The sequence below is a fragment of the Pristis pectinata genome, chromosome 9, assembly GCF_009764475.1.
Source record: "Pristis pectinata isolate sPriPec2 chromosome 9, sPriPec2.1.pri, whole genome shotgun sequence".
Lineage (NCBI taxonomy): Eukaryota > Metazoa > Chordata > Chondrichthyes > Rhinopristiformes > Pristidae > Pristis > Pristis pectinata.
This window is the reverse complement of record NC_067413.1, coordinates 29,294,246-29,312,156: the sequence shown is the minus strand read 5'-3', so window position 1 is coordinate 29,312,156 and position 17,911 is coordinate 29,294,246. Positions and strand designations below refer to the sequence as shown.

Genomic DNA, 17,911 nt, shown 5'->3' with positions numbered 1-17,911 from the left:
ATTTACTCAGCAGTGACCCCACTCTCCTGTATGTGATGTGGACAATGTACATTGGGTACTTCAGAACATCGGTGATGTAGCATCAATGCTGTGTACACAAAATCATCCAATCCACTGTCAAAATAAGCAAACTAATATCAACATCTTGTCTTGGGTCAGCCTTGCCACGTGCAAGGTTTTGGATACACATCCAGCTCTGATTGTCTTTATTCCTGACCCTAGGCTCCTGAAACATACATACTACCCTTAGCTCCATCATATCTGCTAAAGGACCAGAAAAAAAAATTCAAGAATATCCTTAATGCCTCCTTGGAAAAAAAATGTAACATCTTATAAGATAAGATATCTTTATTAGTCACATGTACATCGAAACACACAGTGAAATGCATCTTTTGTGCAGTGTTCTGGGGTCGCCACACTTCCAGCGCCAACATAGAATGCCCACAACTTCCTAACCTGTATGTCTTTGGAATGTGGGAGGAAACCCACGCAGACACAGGTAGAACGTACAAACTCCTTACAGACGGCGGCGGGAATTGAACCTGGATCGTTGGCGCTGTAAAGCGTTATGCTAATTGCGAAGCTACCGTGCCTGCATATTAAGCAATATGTAGATGGCCCTACTAGAAATTTAAAGGGGGACTGAGGGGCAACTTTTTCATGCAGAGAGTGGTCTGTATGGAATGAGCTGCTAGAGGAAGCAGTAGAGGCAGGTACAATTACAATGTTTAAAAGATATTTGGACAGCTACGTGGATAGGAAAGGTTTAGAGGGATATGGGCCAAACACAGGTATCATAGAATCATAGAACAGTACAGCACAATACAGGCCCTTCGGCCCACAATGTTGTGCCAACCTTTAAATCTCGCCTAAGACTATCTAACCCCTTCCTCCCTCATATCCCTCTATTTTAAATTCCTCCAATGCTTATCCAGCAATCTCTTGAATTTCACCAATGTACCTGCCTCCACCACCACCCCAGGCAGCGCATTCCATGCCCCAACCACTCTCTGGATAAAAAACCTTCCTCTGTTATCTTTCTTGAAATTCCCACCCATTACTTTAAAGCCATGTCCTCTTGTATTGAGCATTGGTGCCCTGGTAAAGAGGTGCTGGCTGTCTACTCTATCTATTCCTCTTAATATTTTGTACACCTCTATCATGTCTCCTCTCATCCTCCTTCGCTCCAAAGAGTAAAGCCCTAGCTCCCTTAGTCTCTTCTCATAATGCATACTCTCTAAACCAGGCAGCATCCTGGTAAATCTCCTCTGCACCGTTTCCAACGCTTCCACATCCTTCCTATAATGAGGCGACCAGAACGGGACATAGTACTCTAAGTGTGGTCGAACCAGAGTTTTGTAGAGCTGCATCATTACCTCGCGGCTCTTAAACTCAATCCCTCGACTTATGAATGCTAACATCCCATAAACTTTCTTAACTACCCTTTCCACCTGTGAGGTAACTTTCAGGGATCTGTGGATATGAGCCCCCAGATCCCTCTGCTCCTCCACACTACCCAGAATCCTGCCATTAACTTTGTACTCTGCCTTGGAGTTTGTCCTTCTAAAGTGTACCACCTCATACTTCTCCGGGTTGAACTCCATCTGCCACTTCTCAGCCCAGCTCTGCATCCTATCAATGTCCCTCTGCAATCTTTGACAATCCTGCACACTATCCACACCACCACCAACCTTTGTGTCATCTACAAACTTGCCAACCCACCCTTCTACCCCCTCATCCAAGTCATTAATAAAAATCACAAAAAGCAGAGGTCCCAGAACCGATCCTTGTGGGACACTGCTAGTCACAGCCCTCCAATCTGAGTGCACTCCCTCCACCACAACCCTCTGCTTTCTACAGGCAAGCCAATTCTGAATCCACACAGCCAAGCTACCCTGGATCCCATGCCCTCTGACCTTCTGAAGAAGCCTACCATGTGGAACCTTGTCAAATGCCTTACTAAAATCCATGTAGACCACATCTACTGCACTGCCCTCATCAATCTGCCTGGTCACCTCCTCAAAGAACCCTATCAGGCTTGTGAGACATGATCTGCCCTTCACAAAGCCATGCTGGCTGTCCCTGATCAGACCATGATTCTCTGAATACCCATAGATCCTATCTCTAAGAATCCTTTCCAACAGCTTGCCCACCACAGACGTAAGGTTCACTGGTCGATAATTCCCTGGACTATCCCTACTACCTTTTTTTGAATAAAGGGACAACATTTGCCACCCTCCAATCCTCCAGTACTAATCCTGTGGACAACGAGGACTCAAAGATCCTAGCCAATGGTTCAGTAATCTCCTCCCTCACCTCTCGGAGCAGCCTGGGGAATATTCCGTCAGGCCCTGGGGACTTATCTGTCTTAATATTTTCTAACAGCTCCAACACATCCTCTCTCTTGATATCAACATGCTCTAGAACGTTAACCTTACCAACATTGTCCTCAGCGTCATCAAGGCCCCTCTCCTTGATGAATACTGAAGAGAAGTATTCATTGAGGACCTCACCCACTTCCACAGCTTCCAGGCACATCTTCCCACCTTTATCTCTAATCGGTCCTACCTTTACTCTTGTCATCCTTCTGCTCTTCACATAAGTGAAAAATGCCTTGGGATTTTCCTTAACCCTACTCACCAAGGCCTTTTTATGTCCCATTCTTGCTCTCCTCAGCCCCTTCTTAAGTTCCTTCCTTGCTACCCCATATTCATCATGAGCCCTATTTGATCCTTGCTGCCTACACCTTATGTATGCTGCCTCCTTCCTCCTAACTAGATGTTCCACCTCTCTTGTCACCCATAGTTCCTTCACCCTGCTATTCCTTCTCTACCTCACTGGAACAAATTTATCCCTAACATCCTGCAAGAGATCCCTGAACAACCACCACAACTCCATAGTACATTTCCCTTCAAAAATGTCATCCCAATTCACACTCGCAAGTTCTAACGTTATAGCCTCGTAATGGGACAGGCTCAGCTAGGCATTGTGGTAGCATGAGTTGGGCCGGAGGGCTTCTTTCTGCGCTGCCTAACACTATGACTCTGAGTGCAGAACTAACTGACTGCATGACTAACTCAATCAAGACTTCTTCTGGTGAAGAAGCATATCTGAAGGCACCAAGCACTGTGTCTCTTTAATAGCACTCCGGAGACCAAATGCAACCTGGATACTAGTGCACATATACCAAACATCCCACCCATTCACAGCTCCACTGTACTACCGAGGGAAGAATTTGCAGATCCCACGTAAAACTTATTAGTCACCTTAGAACCTACAGAGTGGTGGTGGAAGTAGTCATCCTTAACCCCACGCAAATGCCTAAGATTACCAAACCAGATTCCTCATTTCTGCTGTTTCCCAGAATATAACACTATTGGATAATGTGTTTTTATAATGTTCTAATTAGGTCACAGTTATTCATTGTCTCCAACGAAATATATTCCAAGCTGTAATAACGAATGTTTGAAATGAGCATAGGTTGCTGCACTATATTTTCTAGTTAATTTGGTTGATTTTCTAAAAACAGGAGATTTTCAATATGGGTAGTTCTTTCAAACTGAAGAATGGATATATTTTCCATTAGTTGAAAGTAAAGGAGTGACAGATACTTGCCCACATTTGTTGTTGTAAATCTCTCAAACGTTCACTAGGAAATTGCTAACAATGTGCTCAACTTGTAACAGCTTTTTTCCATGGCATTATGTTGTTACCAGGAGTTCTGCGAGACCATGTTATCATTTTTACTTGTGCTGTCGTGTATTAATGTGGAAACTCTACTACTCTGATACTGACAAACTAATTTTGATTTTTATGCTGCCTTATCCTCTTTCTTGATATCAGTGAATGTTTTGAAGTTTAAGTACGAATGTTATCTAGGTGAAACATGTCGCCTTCCAAAGCAGCAGAGTCGGTCTCCTGTTTCTCTGCACGGTGTGCTGTTTTGCATCTTTTTCTCCTGTGTAATGAACTGACCAAAACTTCACAAAATTTTCTGGGTGTTTAAAAAAAAAACCCCAAGACTATTGCTTTGATGCATGAGGTATAATGAAATTCTAATGGTGTATTAAGGGATAATTATTGATCACTGATCCCTTAGGCCCTTAAAAAAAACTGATTCTGTGTGGATTCAGAGTATCTAATAAATATATAGAATAAAGTAAATACATTGAATTTTGTGTTTTTTTTTAATATTTCATCTTCTTCCATAATATTTGTTCCAATCTTTAGTTAGAACACTATAAAATGTTTTATGAAATCAATTCATCATTGCTTTTTACTTAGTGCCTGTTGAAGTTCAATGTGATTTGCTGTTCAGTTGGCTTGATGACATTATTGTTGCTGTGTGCTAGAGATGCCCTAGAACTGACAGCAACTGATGTTGGCAAAGACATAAATAGAGTTGCACAGCATGGAAATGGGGCCTTTGGCCCAATTCATCTATCCATGAACCTGTAAAAATGTTTTTTTAATGTTGTAATTGTACTTGCCTCTACCGCCATGTCTGGCAGCTTTTTCCATATACCCACCACTCTCTGTGTGGAAAAACTTTCCCCTCAGATCCCCTTTTAAATCTTTGCTGTCTCACCTTAAACTTAAGCCCTCAAGTTTTAGATTTCTCCTGGGGGATATGTCTGTGACTAGCTACCTATCTAAATGCTTCAAATTGGAAAAAAAACCTCTATAATGTCATTTCTCAGCCTCCTTTGCTGCAGTGAAAACAGTCCTAGCCCATCCAATCTCTCCTTCATAACTCAAACCCTCCAGTCCAGGCTTGCCTTTATTAGTTGAGGCATTGAATTCAAGAGTTGGGAAGTTATGTTCCAGCTTTATAAAACTGATTAGGCCACATCTGGAGTATTGCATTCAGTTCTGGCCACTCCATTATAGGAAGGATGTGGAGGCTTTGGAGGGGGTGCAGAAGAGGATTACCAGCATGCTGCCTGGATTAGACAGCATGTGCTATAAGGAGAGGTTGGACAAACGTGTTGTTTTCTCTGGAGTGGCGGAGGCTGAGGGGAGACCTGACAGAAGTTTATAAGATTGAGAGGTACTGTATAGATAGACAGCCGGTATCTTTTTCCCAGGGCATGCATTGAAGTTGAAAGGGGGTAAGTTCAAAGGAGATGTGCAGGGCAAGTTTTTTTTTACACAGAGAGAGGTGGGTGCCTGGAATGTGCTGCCAGAGGTGGTGTTGGAGGCAGATACGATAGGGGTTTTTAAGAGGCTCTTAGACAGGCACATGAATGTGCAGAGAATGGGGGATTATGGACATTGTGTAGGCAGAAGAGATTATTTTCGTTAGGTATTTAATTAGTATGGCAAAACATCGTGGGCCAAAGGGCCTGTACTGTTCCATGTTCGATGTCCTTGCATCTTTCGGCATCTTTTCTGCACCCTGTCTAACTTAATGACATCCTTTCAAGGAGAGGTGACCAGAACGGCACATAATATTCCAAGTGAGACCTAACCAATGTTTTGTACAACTGTTACATGACATCCCAATTCTTCTCAGTGCCACGGCTGATGAAGGTAAATATGCCATACCCATCCTTCACCACCCTGTCTACCTGTTTGCTACTTTCAGGGAACTGTATAGTTGTACCCCAAGATCTCTCTGATCAACAACTTTCCCCAGGACCCTGCCATTCACTTCTATGTCCTGACCTGGTTTAACTTAACAAAATACATCACTTTGCATTTGTCTGAGAAAATTCCATCTGTCATTCCTTCGCCCTCTTTTGAGTCAATTAATCCTGGCTGGAAAAGAATGCTCCAAAATGGAGTAAACTTGCACTCCTTGCAGGCTGTATGTAATGAAATACGTGGTGTATTGTGTAGTAATTACAACAGAGCATCAGTGACATGACGGTGTGAAAACTCGAGCACTAAGTTGTATCCTGAACAATTTGCAAGCATTCTGTGGTAGGGAAAGTTTAATGTTGCTTCCTGAATACATAAAGCATATTTTAACCATCAGAAGCGGCTGACAAATGTCAAAAGTGTATCAAACTGTCTCTTGGCTTGGAACTTGTCTTTAATCTAGGAATAGATGGAGCAGAGTGTTTTGGGCTTTGGCTCAAGGGGCTTCGGCGTAAAGGGGCGAGGAAAGGTAGGTGACTTGAGTTAAGGAAGGAGTATGAGTGAGGCTTCCTGTACTCGGTGTCAGATGTGGGAGTTTTCGGATTCTCCCTGCCTCCAGGAAGGCTATGTCTGCGCCTGGTGTGTCGAGCTGCAGCTCCTGAGGGACCGTGTTAGGGAACTGGAGATGCAGCTCAATGACTTACGTTTGGTCAGGGAGAGTAAGGAAGTGATAGAGAGGAGTTATAGGCAGGTGGTCACGCCAGGGCCATTGGAATCAGGCAATTGGGTCACAGTCAGGAGGGGGAAGGGGAAGAGTCAGGTACTACAGAGTACCCCGTGGCTGTACCCCTTGACAATAATTACTCCTGCTTGAGTACTGTTGGGGGAGACAGCCTACCTCGGGGAAGCAACAGTGGCAGTGTCTCTGGCACAGAGCCTGGCCCTGTGGCTCAGATGGGTAGGGAAGGAGTGAGGAGGGCACTAGTGATAGGGGACTCTATAGTTAGGTGGGCAGACAAGCGATTCTGTGGACACAGGAAAGAAACTCGGAAGGTAGTTTGCCTCCCAGGTGCCACAGTCCAGGATGTTTCAGATCGCGTCCAAGATATCCTGAAGGGGGAGGGAGAACAGCCAGAGGTCATGGTACATATTGGTACCAACGACATAGGCAGGGAAAGGAATAAGGTCCTGAAAAGAAACTATAGAGAATTAGGAAGGAAGTTGAGAAGCAGGACCTCAAAGGTAGTAATTTCCAGATTACTGCCTGTGCTAAGCGACAGTGGGTATAGGAACAGAATGAGAAGGAGGTTAAATGCGTGGTTGAGGGAATGGAGTAAGGAGCAGGTATTCAGTTTTCTAGATCATTGGGGCCTCTTTTGGGGCAGGTATGACCTGTTCAAAGAGGACTGGTTGCACTTGAATCCCAAGGGGACCAACATACTCGCGGGGAGGTTTGCTAAGGCTGCTGGGGAGAGTTTAAACTGGAATTGTTGGGGGGTGGGATCCATACTGGAGAGACTGAGGAAGAGATGTTTTACTCTCAAATAGAGGAGGCTGGAAGTAAGTACCATAGGCAGGTGATAGAGAAGGGGTGTGTTCAGACAGGCTTGAGATGTGTCTTATTTTAACACAAGGAGTGTTGTGAACAAGGCGGATGAGCTTAGAGCTTGGATCGATACTCGGAGCTATGATGTGGTGGCCATTACGGAGACTTGGATGGCTCGGGGGCTGGAGTGGTTGATTCAAGTGCCAGGTTTTAGATGTTTCGGGAAGGACAGGGAGGGAGGCAAGAGAGGTGGGGGAGTGGTACTGTTGATCAGTGATAGTGTCACAGCTGTGGAAAAGGTGGACGTTGTGGAGGGATTGTCTACGGAGTCTCTGTAGGTGGAGGTTAGGAACAGGAAGGGGTTGATAACTTTACTGTGTGTTTTTTATAGGCCGCCCAATAGTGACAGGGTTATTGAGGAGCAGATAGGGAAGCAGATCCTGGAAAGATGTGAGAATAACAGAGTTGTTGTGATGGGGGATTTTAATTTCCCAAACATCGATTGGCATCTCCAGTCAGTGAGGGGTTTAGATGGGGTGGAGTTTGTTAGGTGTGTTCAGGAAGGGTTCTTGGCACAGTATGTAGATAGACCTACAAGAGGAGAGGCTGTGCTTGATTTGATATTGGGAAATGAACCTGGTCAGGTGTCAGATCTCTCAGTGGGTGAACATTTTGGTGATAGTGATCATAATTCTATCTCCTTTACGTTAGCACTGGAGAGGGATAGGAACAGACAGACTAGAAAGGTGTTTACTTGGAGTTAAGGGAATTATGAGGCACTCAGGCAGGAAATTGGAAGATTAAATTGGGAACAGATGTTCTCTGGGAAAAGTACAGAAGATATGTGGCAAATATTCAGGGGGTATTTGTGTGGAGCTCTGCATAGACATGTTCCGATGAGACGGGAGTCACGAGAGGATACAGGAACCGTGGTGTATGAAGGCTATAATAAATCTAGTCAAAAGGAAAAGAAAAGCATACAAAAGGTACGGAGAGCTAGGTAATGTTAGAGATCTGGAAGAGTACAAGGCTAAAAGGAAGGAACTTAAGAAAGAGATTAGGAGAGCCAGAAGGGGACATGAAAAGGCCTTGGTGGCAGGATTAAGGAAAACCCCAAGGCGTTCTACATGAAGAGTAAGAAGATGAGATGCGAAAGGATAGGGCCTATCAAGTGCAGCAGTGGGAAAGTGTGTATGGATCCGGAAGAAATAGCGGAGGTACTTAATGAATACTTTACGTCAGTATTCACTATGGAAAAAGATCCGGGGGATTGTAGTGGGGACTTGCAGTGGCCTGAAAAGCTTGAGCATGTACATATTAGGAAAGAGGAGGTGCTGAAACTTTTGGAAAGCATCAAATTAGATAAGTTGCTGGGACCAGATGAGATATACCCCAGGTTGCTGTGGGAGGCGAGGGAGGAGATTCCAGAGCCTCTGACGGTGATCTTTGCATCGTCGATGGAAATGGGAGAGGTTCCAGAAGATTGGAGGGTTGCACATGTTGTTCCCTTATTCAAGAAGGGGAGTAGGGATAACCCAGGGAATTATAGACCGGTGAGTCTTACCTCAGTGGTTGGTAAACTGATGGAGAAGATCCTGAGAGGCAGGATTTATGAACATTTGGAGAGGTATAATATGATTAGAAATAGTCAGCATGGCTTTGTCAAGGGCAGGTCCTGTCTTAAAAGGCTGATTGAATTTTTTGAGGATGTGACTAAGCACATCGATGAAGGGAGAGCAGTAGATGTAGTGTGTATAGATTTCAGCAAGGCATTTGATAAGGTACCCCATCCGAGGCTTATGGTGAAGGTGAGGAGACATGGGATCCAAGGGGACATTGCAGTGTGGATCCAGAACTGGCTGGCCTACAGAAGGCAAAGAGTGGTTGTTGAAGGGTCATATTCTGAGTGGAGGTCGGTGACCAGTGGTGTACCTCAGGGATCTGTACTGGGAACCTTACTCTTTGTGATTTTTATAAACGACTTGGATGAGGAAGTGGAGGGGTGGGTTAGTAAGTTTGCAGATGACATGAAGGTTGGGGGTGTTGTGGATAGTTTGGAGCGCTGTCAGAGGTTACAGAGGGACATAGATAGGATGCAGAGTTGGGCTGAGAAGTGGCAGATGTTCAACCCAGATAAGTGTGAAGTGGTTCATTTTGGTAGGTCAAATATGATGGCAGAATATAGTATTAATGGTAGGACTCTTGGCAGTGTGGAGGATCAGAGGGATCTTGGGGTCCGAGTCCATAGGACGCTCAAAGCGGCTGTGCAGGTTGACTGTGGTTAAGAAGGCATATGGTGTATTGTCCTTCATCAATCGGGGAATTGAATTTAGGAGCCGAAAGGTATTGTTGCAGCTATATAGGTCCCTGGTCAGACCCCACTTGGAGTATTGTGCTCACTTCTGGTCACCTCACTACAGGAAAGATGTGGAAGCCATAGAGAGGGTGCAGAGGAGATTTACAAGGATGCTGCCTGGAATGCGGCGCGTGCCTTATGAAAGCAGGTTGAGGGAACTTGGCCTTTTCTCCTTGGAGAGACGGAGGATGAAGGGGGATCTGATAGAGGTTTATAAGATGATGAGAGGTATTGATCGAGTGGATAGTCAGAGGCTTTTCCCCAGGGCTGAAATGGTGGCCACAAGAGGACATAGGTTTAAGGTGCTAGGGAGTAGATATTAGAGGAGATGTCGGGGTAAGTTTTTTACTCAGAGAGTGGTGAGTGCGTGGAATGAGCTGCCGGAAACGGTGGTGGAGGCGGATACGATAGGGTCTTTCAAGAGACTGTTAGATAGGTACGTGGAGCTGAGTAAAATAGAGGGCTATGGGTAAGCCTAGTAATTTCTAGGGTAGGGACATGTTCGGCACAACTTTGTGGGCCGAAGGGCCTGAATTGTGCTGTAGTTTTTCTATGTTCTAATACTAGTTGTGAAAAGATTTAGAGGACTAATGAATGCTAGCTCTCGTCCTTTGTCCTGTATAACAATTCTCAGCCTTCATTTTAAGGAAAGTTGCTGCTTTTTCTTGTAATTTGCCAGGCACAAGATTTCCACAAAATATTGCATCATTTTAGTTTGGTGCACTTTGGTTGGGATCTTGACCAAAAAACAATTTCTCCGAATTAATGAGAACTTGAATCTAGAGGTTTTCACCAAGCCCAGTGATTGCTAATAGGGGTATAGTAGTATATTTAAGTTTAAATAGCTTGCCTAATTTCTTCACATATTAGATACTGGTCATGGTTGACTTGGTTTAATGATGTAAAGTGATTTACTTTGGTCTCAGTATTATTTAGTAATCTCTCTTTATAATTCTGTATGCTCAGTAAGTGGCTGCATTTGTTTCATGTGTTCCTAATTACTTAGGTTAAGGATCAGAGTGGAACTAACACATTGTTATATTCCACATATGAGGTGTCTAATGAATGGTGTAAAAGTGCATAAAAGAAGTGAAGATTTAAGACATATTCATATAAGCTATTTTCTCTTGAGTGGCCAGTGTGCCCATTGTAAATTCCCTTCTCTGCAGATGCCAGAGTTCCAGAAGAAAACTGTCCGTATTAAGAACCCTGGAAGGGTGGAAGAAATCATATGCGGTCTTATTAAAGGAGGAGCATCAAAACTTCAGGTGAGCAATATTTCTAATTGGTAAGTTGAAGGAATTTTGGAGCAAAGTTAGAAATGGGTTCTCCTTTGAGCAGAGAAGGATTTGATAGAACAAGTCAAAATAGTGTAGTCTTTTGATAGAATGAATTGGGGAAACTGTTTCCACTGGCAGCAAGGGTTGGTAGGTGCTTCATTTTAAGTGTCAAATATTTATATTTCATGTTTTAAAATCAAATCAAAGTTTAACAGCTATAATCTGATTATATCTTCAGTAATAGTCACCAGTTTTTCATGTAGTATGTTGGGAATCTTGATTGTTAAACTTTGTGATGTTGTATTCAGCTTTATGGTAACTTGTGTAACACCAGAATATCTAGAATGACCGTGCCCCAGGTCCGACAGTATCTGTGGGCCAAGGAAGAGGGTTAATGTTTCAGGTCAATTACCTTGCTATCTCTGATACAAACTGGAAAGGTGCTTTCTGTAATTCATGCTGGCTTGGTGTATCTTTCATAATAGTTTATGGCTATTTGTATGAAAAATGTTATATGTGCAGTAATTACTTCATTTTTTTTTAAATGATTTTGGGCAGATAATCACGGATTTTGATATGACGCTGAGCAAGTTCTTACATAATGGGAAAAGATGTTCAACCTGTCACAGTAGGTGTTTTGGTATATTAGTCAAATCCAGTTGCCAGGTGATTTTTTATGCATGCATATTGAAGGAAAACATTCGTACCTGCAAATTCTGGAGCCGTCACCTTGTTGATGCTGACTTTTTACTAAATGGCAGTGTTCATTTATCATCCAGAAATTTCTTGATTCATTTTCAAAATCTGCTTCGTGATACTGCTGTATCATGATTCTTAAATCCTGTTGTTAATATATTGGGGTAATTACTGTAACAATCTGTTTAACCCAGTACCTATTGAAACCTTTCGTCAGGTTTCTTTTTTATTTTTAATATTTCTTTAGACCATAGGTGGAGGCCATTAGGCCGACTGAGCCTGTACCAGCTCTCATAACAACCCCATCAGCCCTATTCCTCCACTTATTTGCCAGTAATCTATTCTTTCTTGTATGCATAATGACTCCCAGCAATTCTCCTACCACCCAATTCTCCTTCCTCGAATAGAGGAAAATTCCAGTAGTCAATTAACCCACCAGCATTTCTTTGGGATGTGGGAGAAACAGAGTATAGTCACAGGAAGTGTGGAGTTTGCACAGAGGTCAGGATTAAACCCAGGCCACTGGAGCTGTGTGGCAGCAATGTCACTGCATAACACATGATGACTTGAAGTAATTTACTTCGTATTGTGAAGAGTATTGAATTTTACCTTGTGTCCAACTCTTCAGATTGATGGTTCTTTTGTCCACCTGTTGAAAACTTCAATGTCAATGTATGCTGTTGTCTCTCTGCGTGGTTATAATGTATTCCCATCAATATGGCAGGCACAGACAAATGATAACATTGCTGGGAATGTTTATCAACCTTCCTCCAGCTTTACGTCATTTACCAACTGCTATTTTGCATCATTGACCAAGAATAGTGGACTGAACACATCACACAGCCTCTTTGTGACCTAACTTACAGATACCTGGACTTTTGTACATTGGATATCAAAGATATCTGTAGCCTACATGATAACTGGGCCTTTTGACCTTATAAAATAAGATTATTTTGCCATACAAGCAATAGTAGATAAAGGCACAGTGGTACAGCTGTGACTCCAGCAGCTTGAGTATAGTCCTGACCTTTGGTGTTGTCTGACTACAGTTTCCCCAGGCCCTACAGTTTCCTCCCACATCACGAAGACATGCGAGCTGGTAGCAGTAAACTGCCCCTACTGTGTAGGTGAATGGCAGAATCCCCCAGATTCGACTACTAACTAGGGGCAATTTACAGTGGCCGATGATGAAAATGTGGGCAGAATCAGTTACAGAGAAAATTAGTAAGGGAATGGGATGCCACTGGTAAGCTGAATGGCCTCCCTCTATAATTACAAGGAAATTACAATTTGAATTATGCAATTGATTTTTTGCTGCATATCATCAAATGGTAATATTTCTTCCTTTATCTTTCTTATTTTGACAGATGTCATTGACAACTGCAAGTTAATCACAGAGGAATGTAGGAAAAAGGTACTCTTTCAACCAAAAAAGACATCATTTTCTTTCCCATTATTTTCTCAATTTTTATTTGTTTTTTTTTCCTCCTTGCAGTTGCTGCAGATTAGGAACACGTACTATCCAATTGAAGTTGATCCCACCATTAGCACTGAGGAAAAGTACCCTTTCATGGTGGAATGGTGAGTGCTTAGTTTTCATCTTTTTTAAGTTGAGTCTAAGAATGTAGTTACACTTTCAACTAATACCAATCTAATGAGCCATCCTGATAAATGATGGCTCCCTGTGAGAACAAACCACACAAAAAAGTATTTCTGCGTGACATTTTCTGTCATTTGTTTTTTGGGACTTGGGCAGTGCTAGTAAGATTAATTTTCATCTTGATTTGGCCATCTTATTGTCAGGGTGTGATGGTCTTTGCTGATAGTGAGTGACCAGCCAAGATACATCAGAGTATTACTAGTTTAAGAACATAGAACAGTACAGCCCCTTCGGCCCAAGATGTTGTGCTGACAATTTATCCTGCTCTAAGATCTATCTAACCCTTCCCTCCCATATAGCCCTCCATTTTTCTGTCATTCATGTGGCTATCTAAGAGTCTCTTAAATGTCCCTAATGTATCTGCCTCCACCACCTCTGCCGACAGTGCAATTCACACACCCACCACCCTCTGTGTAAAATAAATAAATAGAACTTACCTCTTACATCCCCCCATACCTTCCTCCAATCACAAAATTATGCCCCCCCGTGTGAGCTATTTTCACCCTGGGAAAATGGTCTCTGACTGTCGACTCGATCTATGCCTCTTATCATCTTGTACACCTCTATCAAGTTACCTCTCATTCTCCTTCAATCCAAAGAGAAAAGCCCTAGCTCGCTCAACCTATCCTCATAAGACATGCTGTCCAATCCAGGCAGCATCCTGGTAAATCTCCTCTGCACCCTCTCCAAAGCTTCCACATCCTTCCTATAATGAGGCAACCAGAACTCAACACAATACTCCAAGTGTGGTCTAACCTGAGTTTTTAGAGCTGCAACATTACCTGGCAGCTCTTGAACTCAATACCCCGACTAATGAAGGCCAACACACCACATGCCTTCTTAACAACCCTATCAACCTGCGCGGCAACCTTGAGGGATCTACGGACGTAGACCCAAAGATCTCTCTGTTCCTCCACACTGCTAAGAGTCCTGCAATAAACCTTGTATTCTGCCGTCAAATTCGATCTTCCAAAGTGCATCACTTCACACTTTTCCAGGTTGATAGCCATCTGCCGCTTCTCAGCCCAGCTCTGCATCCTATCAATGTCTTGTTGTAACCTATAGCAACCTTCTACACTATCCACAAAACCAACCTTCGTGTCATCTGCAAACATACTAACCCACCCTTACACGTCTTCATCCAAGTCATTTATAAAAATCACAGAGCAGGGGTCCCAGAACAGATCCCTGCAGAACACCACTGGTCACCGACCTCCATTCAGAATACGGTCCATCTACAACCACTCTCTGTCTTCTAAAGGTGAGCCAATTCTGTATCACACAGCCAAGTTTCCCTGGTTCCCATGCTTCCTGACTTTCTGAATGAGCCTTCCATGAGGAATGTTATCAAACGCCTTACTGAAATCCATGTACATTACATCCACTGCTCGACCTTCATCAATGTGCTTTATCACATCCTCAAACAATTCAATCAGGCTCGTGATGCATGACCTGTGCCTCTCTCAGCCATGCTGACAGTCCCTAATCAGCCTATGCTTCTCCAAATGCCCATAATTCCTGTCTCTAAGAATCTTCTCCAGTAATTTGCCCACCCTGTAATTCCCAGGGTTGTCCCTACTCCCTTTCCTGAACAAAGGAACAACATTTGCCACCCTCCAATCATCCGGCACTACTCCTGTGGTCAGTGAGGGCACAAAGATCATTGTCAAAGGCACAGCAATTTCTTCCCTCGCTTCCCATAATAACCTTGGATACATCCCATCCGGCCCTGGTGACTTATCTATCTGAATGTTTTTCAAAAATTCCAGCACATCCTCTTTCCTCATGTCGATGTGCCCTAGTGTATCAGCCTGTTGTACGCCATCCTCACAAACGTCAAGGTCTCTCTCACTGGTGAATACTGAAACAAAGTATTCATTAAGGACCTCCCCTACCTCTTCCAACTCCAGGCATATATTTCTTCTTTTATCCCTGATCGGTCCTACACTCACTCTAGTCATCCTCCTGTTCTTCACATATGTATAGAATGCCTTGGGGTTTTCCTTAATCCTACTCACCAAGGCCTTCTCATGCCCCCTTCTAGCTCTTCTAAGTCTGTTCTTAAGCTGTCTCCTGGCTACCTTGTAATTCTCCAGGGCCGTGTCTGATCCTTGCTTTCTAAACCTTTGGTAAGCTTCTTTCTTCCTCTTGACAAGATGTTCTATGTCTCTTGTCACCCATGGTTCCTTCACTCTACCATCCTTACCCTGCCTCAATAGGACAAACCTATCCACAACCCCATGCAAGTGCTCCCTAAACAAGCTCCACATTTCCATTGTGCACTTCCCCAAGAAAATCTGTTCGCAATTTATGCTCCCAAGTTCCTGCCTAATAGCATCATAATTCCCCCTTCCCCCAATTAAATACTTTCTCATATTGTCTCTCTCCAAGGCTATGGTAAAAGGTCAAGGAGTTATGGTCAATGTCCCCAAAATGCTCTCCCACCAAGAGATCTGAAATCTGACTAGGCCCATTGCCTCGTACCAGGTCCAGTATGACTTCCTCTCTAGTCAGCCTGTCCAAATACTGTGTCAGGAATCCTTTCTGGACACACCTAACAAACTTTGCCCCATCTATCCCCTTTACACCAAGGAGGTGCCAATCAATATTAGGGAAGTTAAAATCACCCATGACAATAACCCTGTTATTTTTGCACTTCTCCAAAATCTGCCTCCCAATCTGCTCCTCAGTGTCTCTGCCGCTATTGGGCGGTCTATAGAATACTTTCAATGGAGTGATCACTCCCTTCCTGTTTCTGACTTCCACCCACACTGACTCAGTAGATGATCCCTCCAGGACATCCTCCCTTTCTACAGCTGTGATACTGTCCCTGATCAGCAAAGCCGCTCCCCCACCTCTTTTACCTCCATCCCTGTCCCTTTTGAAACATCTAAACCCCGGAATATCCAGCAGCCATTCCTGCCTCTGTGACAGCCAAGTCTCTGTAATGGCCACAATGTCATAGTTCCATGTACTTATCCATGCTCTAAGTTCACCATTCTTGTTCTTGCAAGGAGTTAGATAACCTCCCTTATGTAACCATCCAGTGTTGGTCTGAACCAAGATGTTGGTTGAAAGTTGCACTTCACATATTATAATACAATTTTTTATGCTGTCAATCTCTTTTATTCATCCTTTTTCTTGGAAACCATTATTGAGAGGAAGGTAAATTCTGTTTTATATTTTTCCCTTGGACTGTTCCAACTCTCTCCAGCATGCAGACTTTTGGTTAGTGCCTCTCTGTGCTGTCTGTAAAGTCCATAGGACACCATCTCGGGAATGACTGAAGATTTCCCCCTTGTCCCAAGCAATGCTCAATACCAACCTGCTGCTTTTGGGGGTTGGAATCCAAATCTAATCACTGCATCATTAACCCATTATTAGCAATAGATATGAAATTAAATCATCAAAGGAAGAAAGGTATTTTGTTTGAATCCTCTGTTTTGATGTGGGTGGTACTGGAGAGGCCAGCATTTATTGATTTGCTGGACACTTTAAAGGGCCACATTTGAGTGTGTGGATTCAGAGACAAGTCAAGACTGGGTAAGTAACATAAGTACAGTTCCCCACAAGTCAGTATTAATTCAGTTCCATGTGTTGATTTTCTTATGCTCATTTTCAGTGAGAGCTCCATTTAATGACTGGATTGGAAGCCAGTGTTTGTATGTTGAACTTATTGGCCATGCAAGGTATATAATCTTTAATATGCTCCACATCAAGATTGTATCAGTTCTTTAATGTATGGAATGAAGATAGCAATTGGATTTAAATTGCATTTTTTTAAAGTACTAATCTTTGTGACAAACTAACTAACTAAATATTTTGAATTTCTTATTTACACTTTTAATTCAGAATGAGTATCCCTTTAATAAGGCAAAAGTAATTCCTTCTTTGAGTTTTCTGGTTTCTATATATTTTTTGTAATGAACATCTAACTAAAAACTCTATTTGCATAGGTGGACAAAAGCTCACAATTTATTGATTGAACAAGGAATTCAGAAAGAGAAACTGGCTGCGGTGGTGAGGGAATCAGATCTGATACTGAGGTACTGTGGGACTTGGATTAAGTGCAGTGTATAGTCTGTGATTGTCATGGAAGTAAATAACAGGACTTATTCATTTGGCAATTTGTAAATATTTTACAGTAACAAGCATTTATACAGATAAATAGCTTTTATTTTGTATTCCAGATTTTTTGGTAGTGAGTTGTGAATTCAGTAAGGATGGATTTTCATTACCCGAACAGCCGTAATGCAGAAAGCACCTGTATCTAAGAAACATTTAAATTACACTTCATTTGAGATCTGTAATGTGAAATGTATAATTGCTTTGCAGGGATGGTTATGAGTTGTTCTTTGATAAGCTGAATGAACGCAACATCCCAGTGTTCATATTCTCAGCTGGTATTGGTGACGTGTTGGAAGAGGTAATTACTCAGGGCGGTGTCTTCCACTCCAATGTGAAAGTAGTCTCCAACTTCATGGACTTTGATGAGAAGGTAAGTTGGTGACCTTGACGCTTATTTCTTTGTGCTACAAATTTACAGTACAGGCAACTTCCATATTACGGGAGGGGTTGCATTCCTAGAAAACGGTCTGTATCACAATTTTTTGTAATGTGATGCCACATCATCTACGCATGTCAGGAAATGCAAGTTGAAAACAAATTATTATTTACTTTTTCATTAAATTTCATAAGATTGAATTTTTTTTCTCTGTTCCAGACTTTTTGGTAGTGGTTTGTGAATTCCATATGGGCAAATTTCTGTTACCCAAACTGCCATAACACAT

The 17,911-nt window shown here is 42.8% G+C and overlaps 1 protein-coding gene across 5 annotated transcripts in view; it reads left to right on the top strand.

Annotated features, from left to right (window-relative positions):
• nt5c3a (5'-nucleotidase, cytosolic IIIA) overlaps positions 1 to 17,911 on the top strand; it is a 36,821-nt gene that overhangs the window by 16,654 nt on the left and 2,256 nt on the right. For all 5 annotated transcript variants that reach the window (XM_052023731.1, XM_052023729.1, XM_052023730.1 and 2 more), the window contains 6 exons: positions 10,655 to 10,753; positions 11,324 to 11,393; positions 12,829 to 12,875; positions 12,957 to 13,042; positions 17,078 to 17,167; positions 17,457 to 17,619. In XM_052023731.1, the coding sequence (XP_051879691.1) occupies positions 10,655 to 10,753; positions 11,324 to 11,393; positions 12,829 to 12,875; positions 12,957 to 13,042; positions 17,078 to 17,167; positions 17,457 to 17,619 (555 nt within the window). The remainder of the gene's footprint in view (positions 1 to 10,654; positions 10,754 to 11,323; positions 11,394 to 12,828; positions 12,876 to 12,956; positions 13,043 to 17,077; positions 17,168 to 17,456; positions 17,620 to 17,911) is intronic.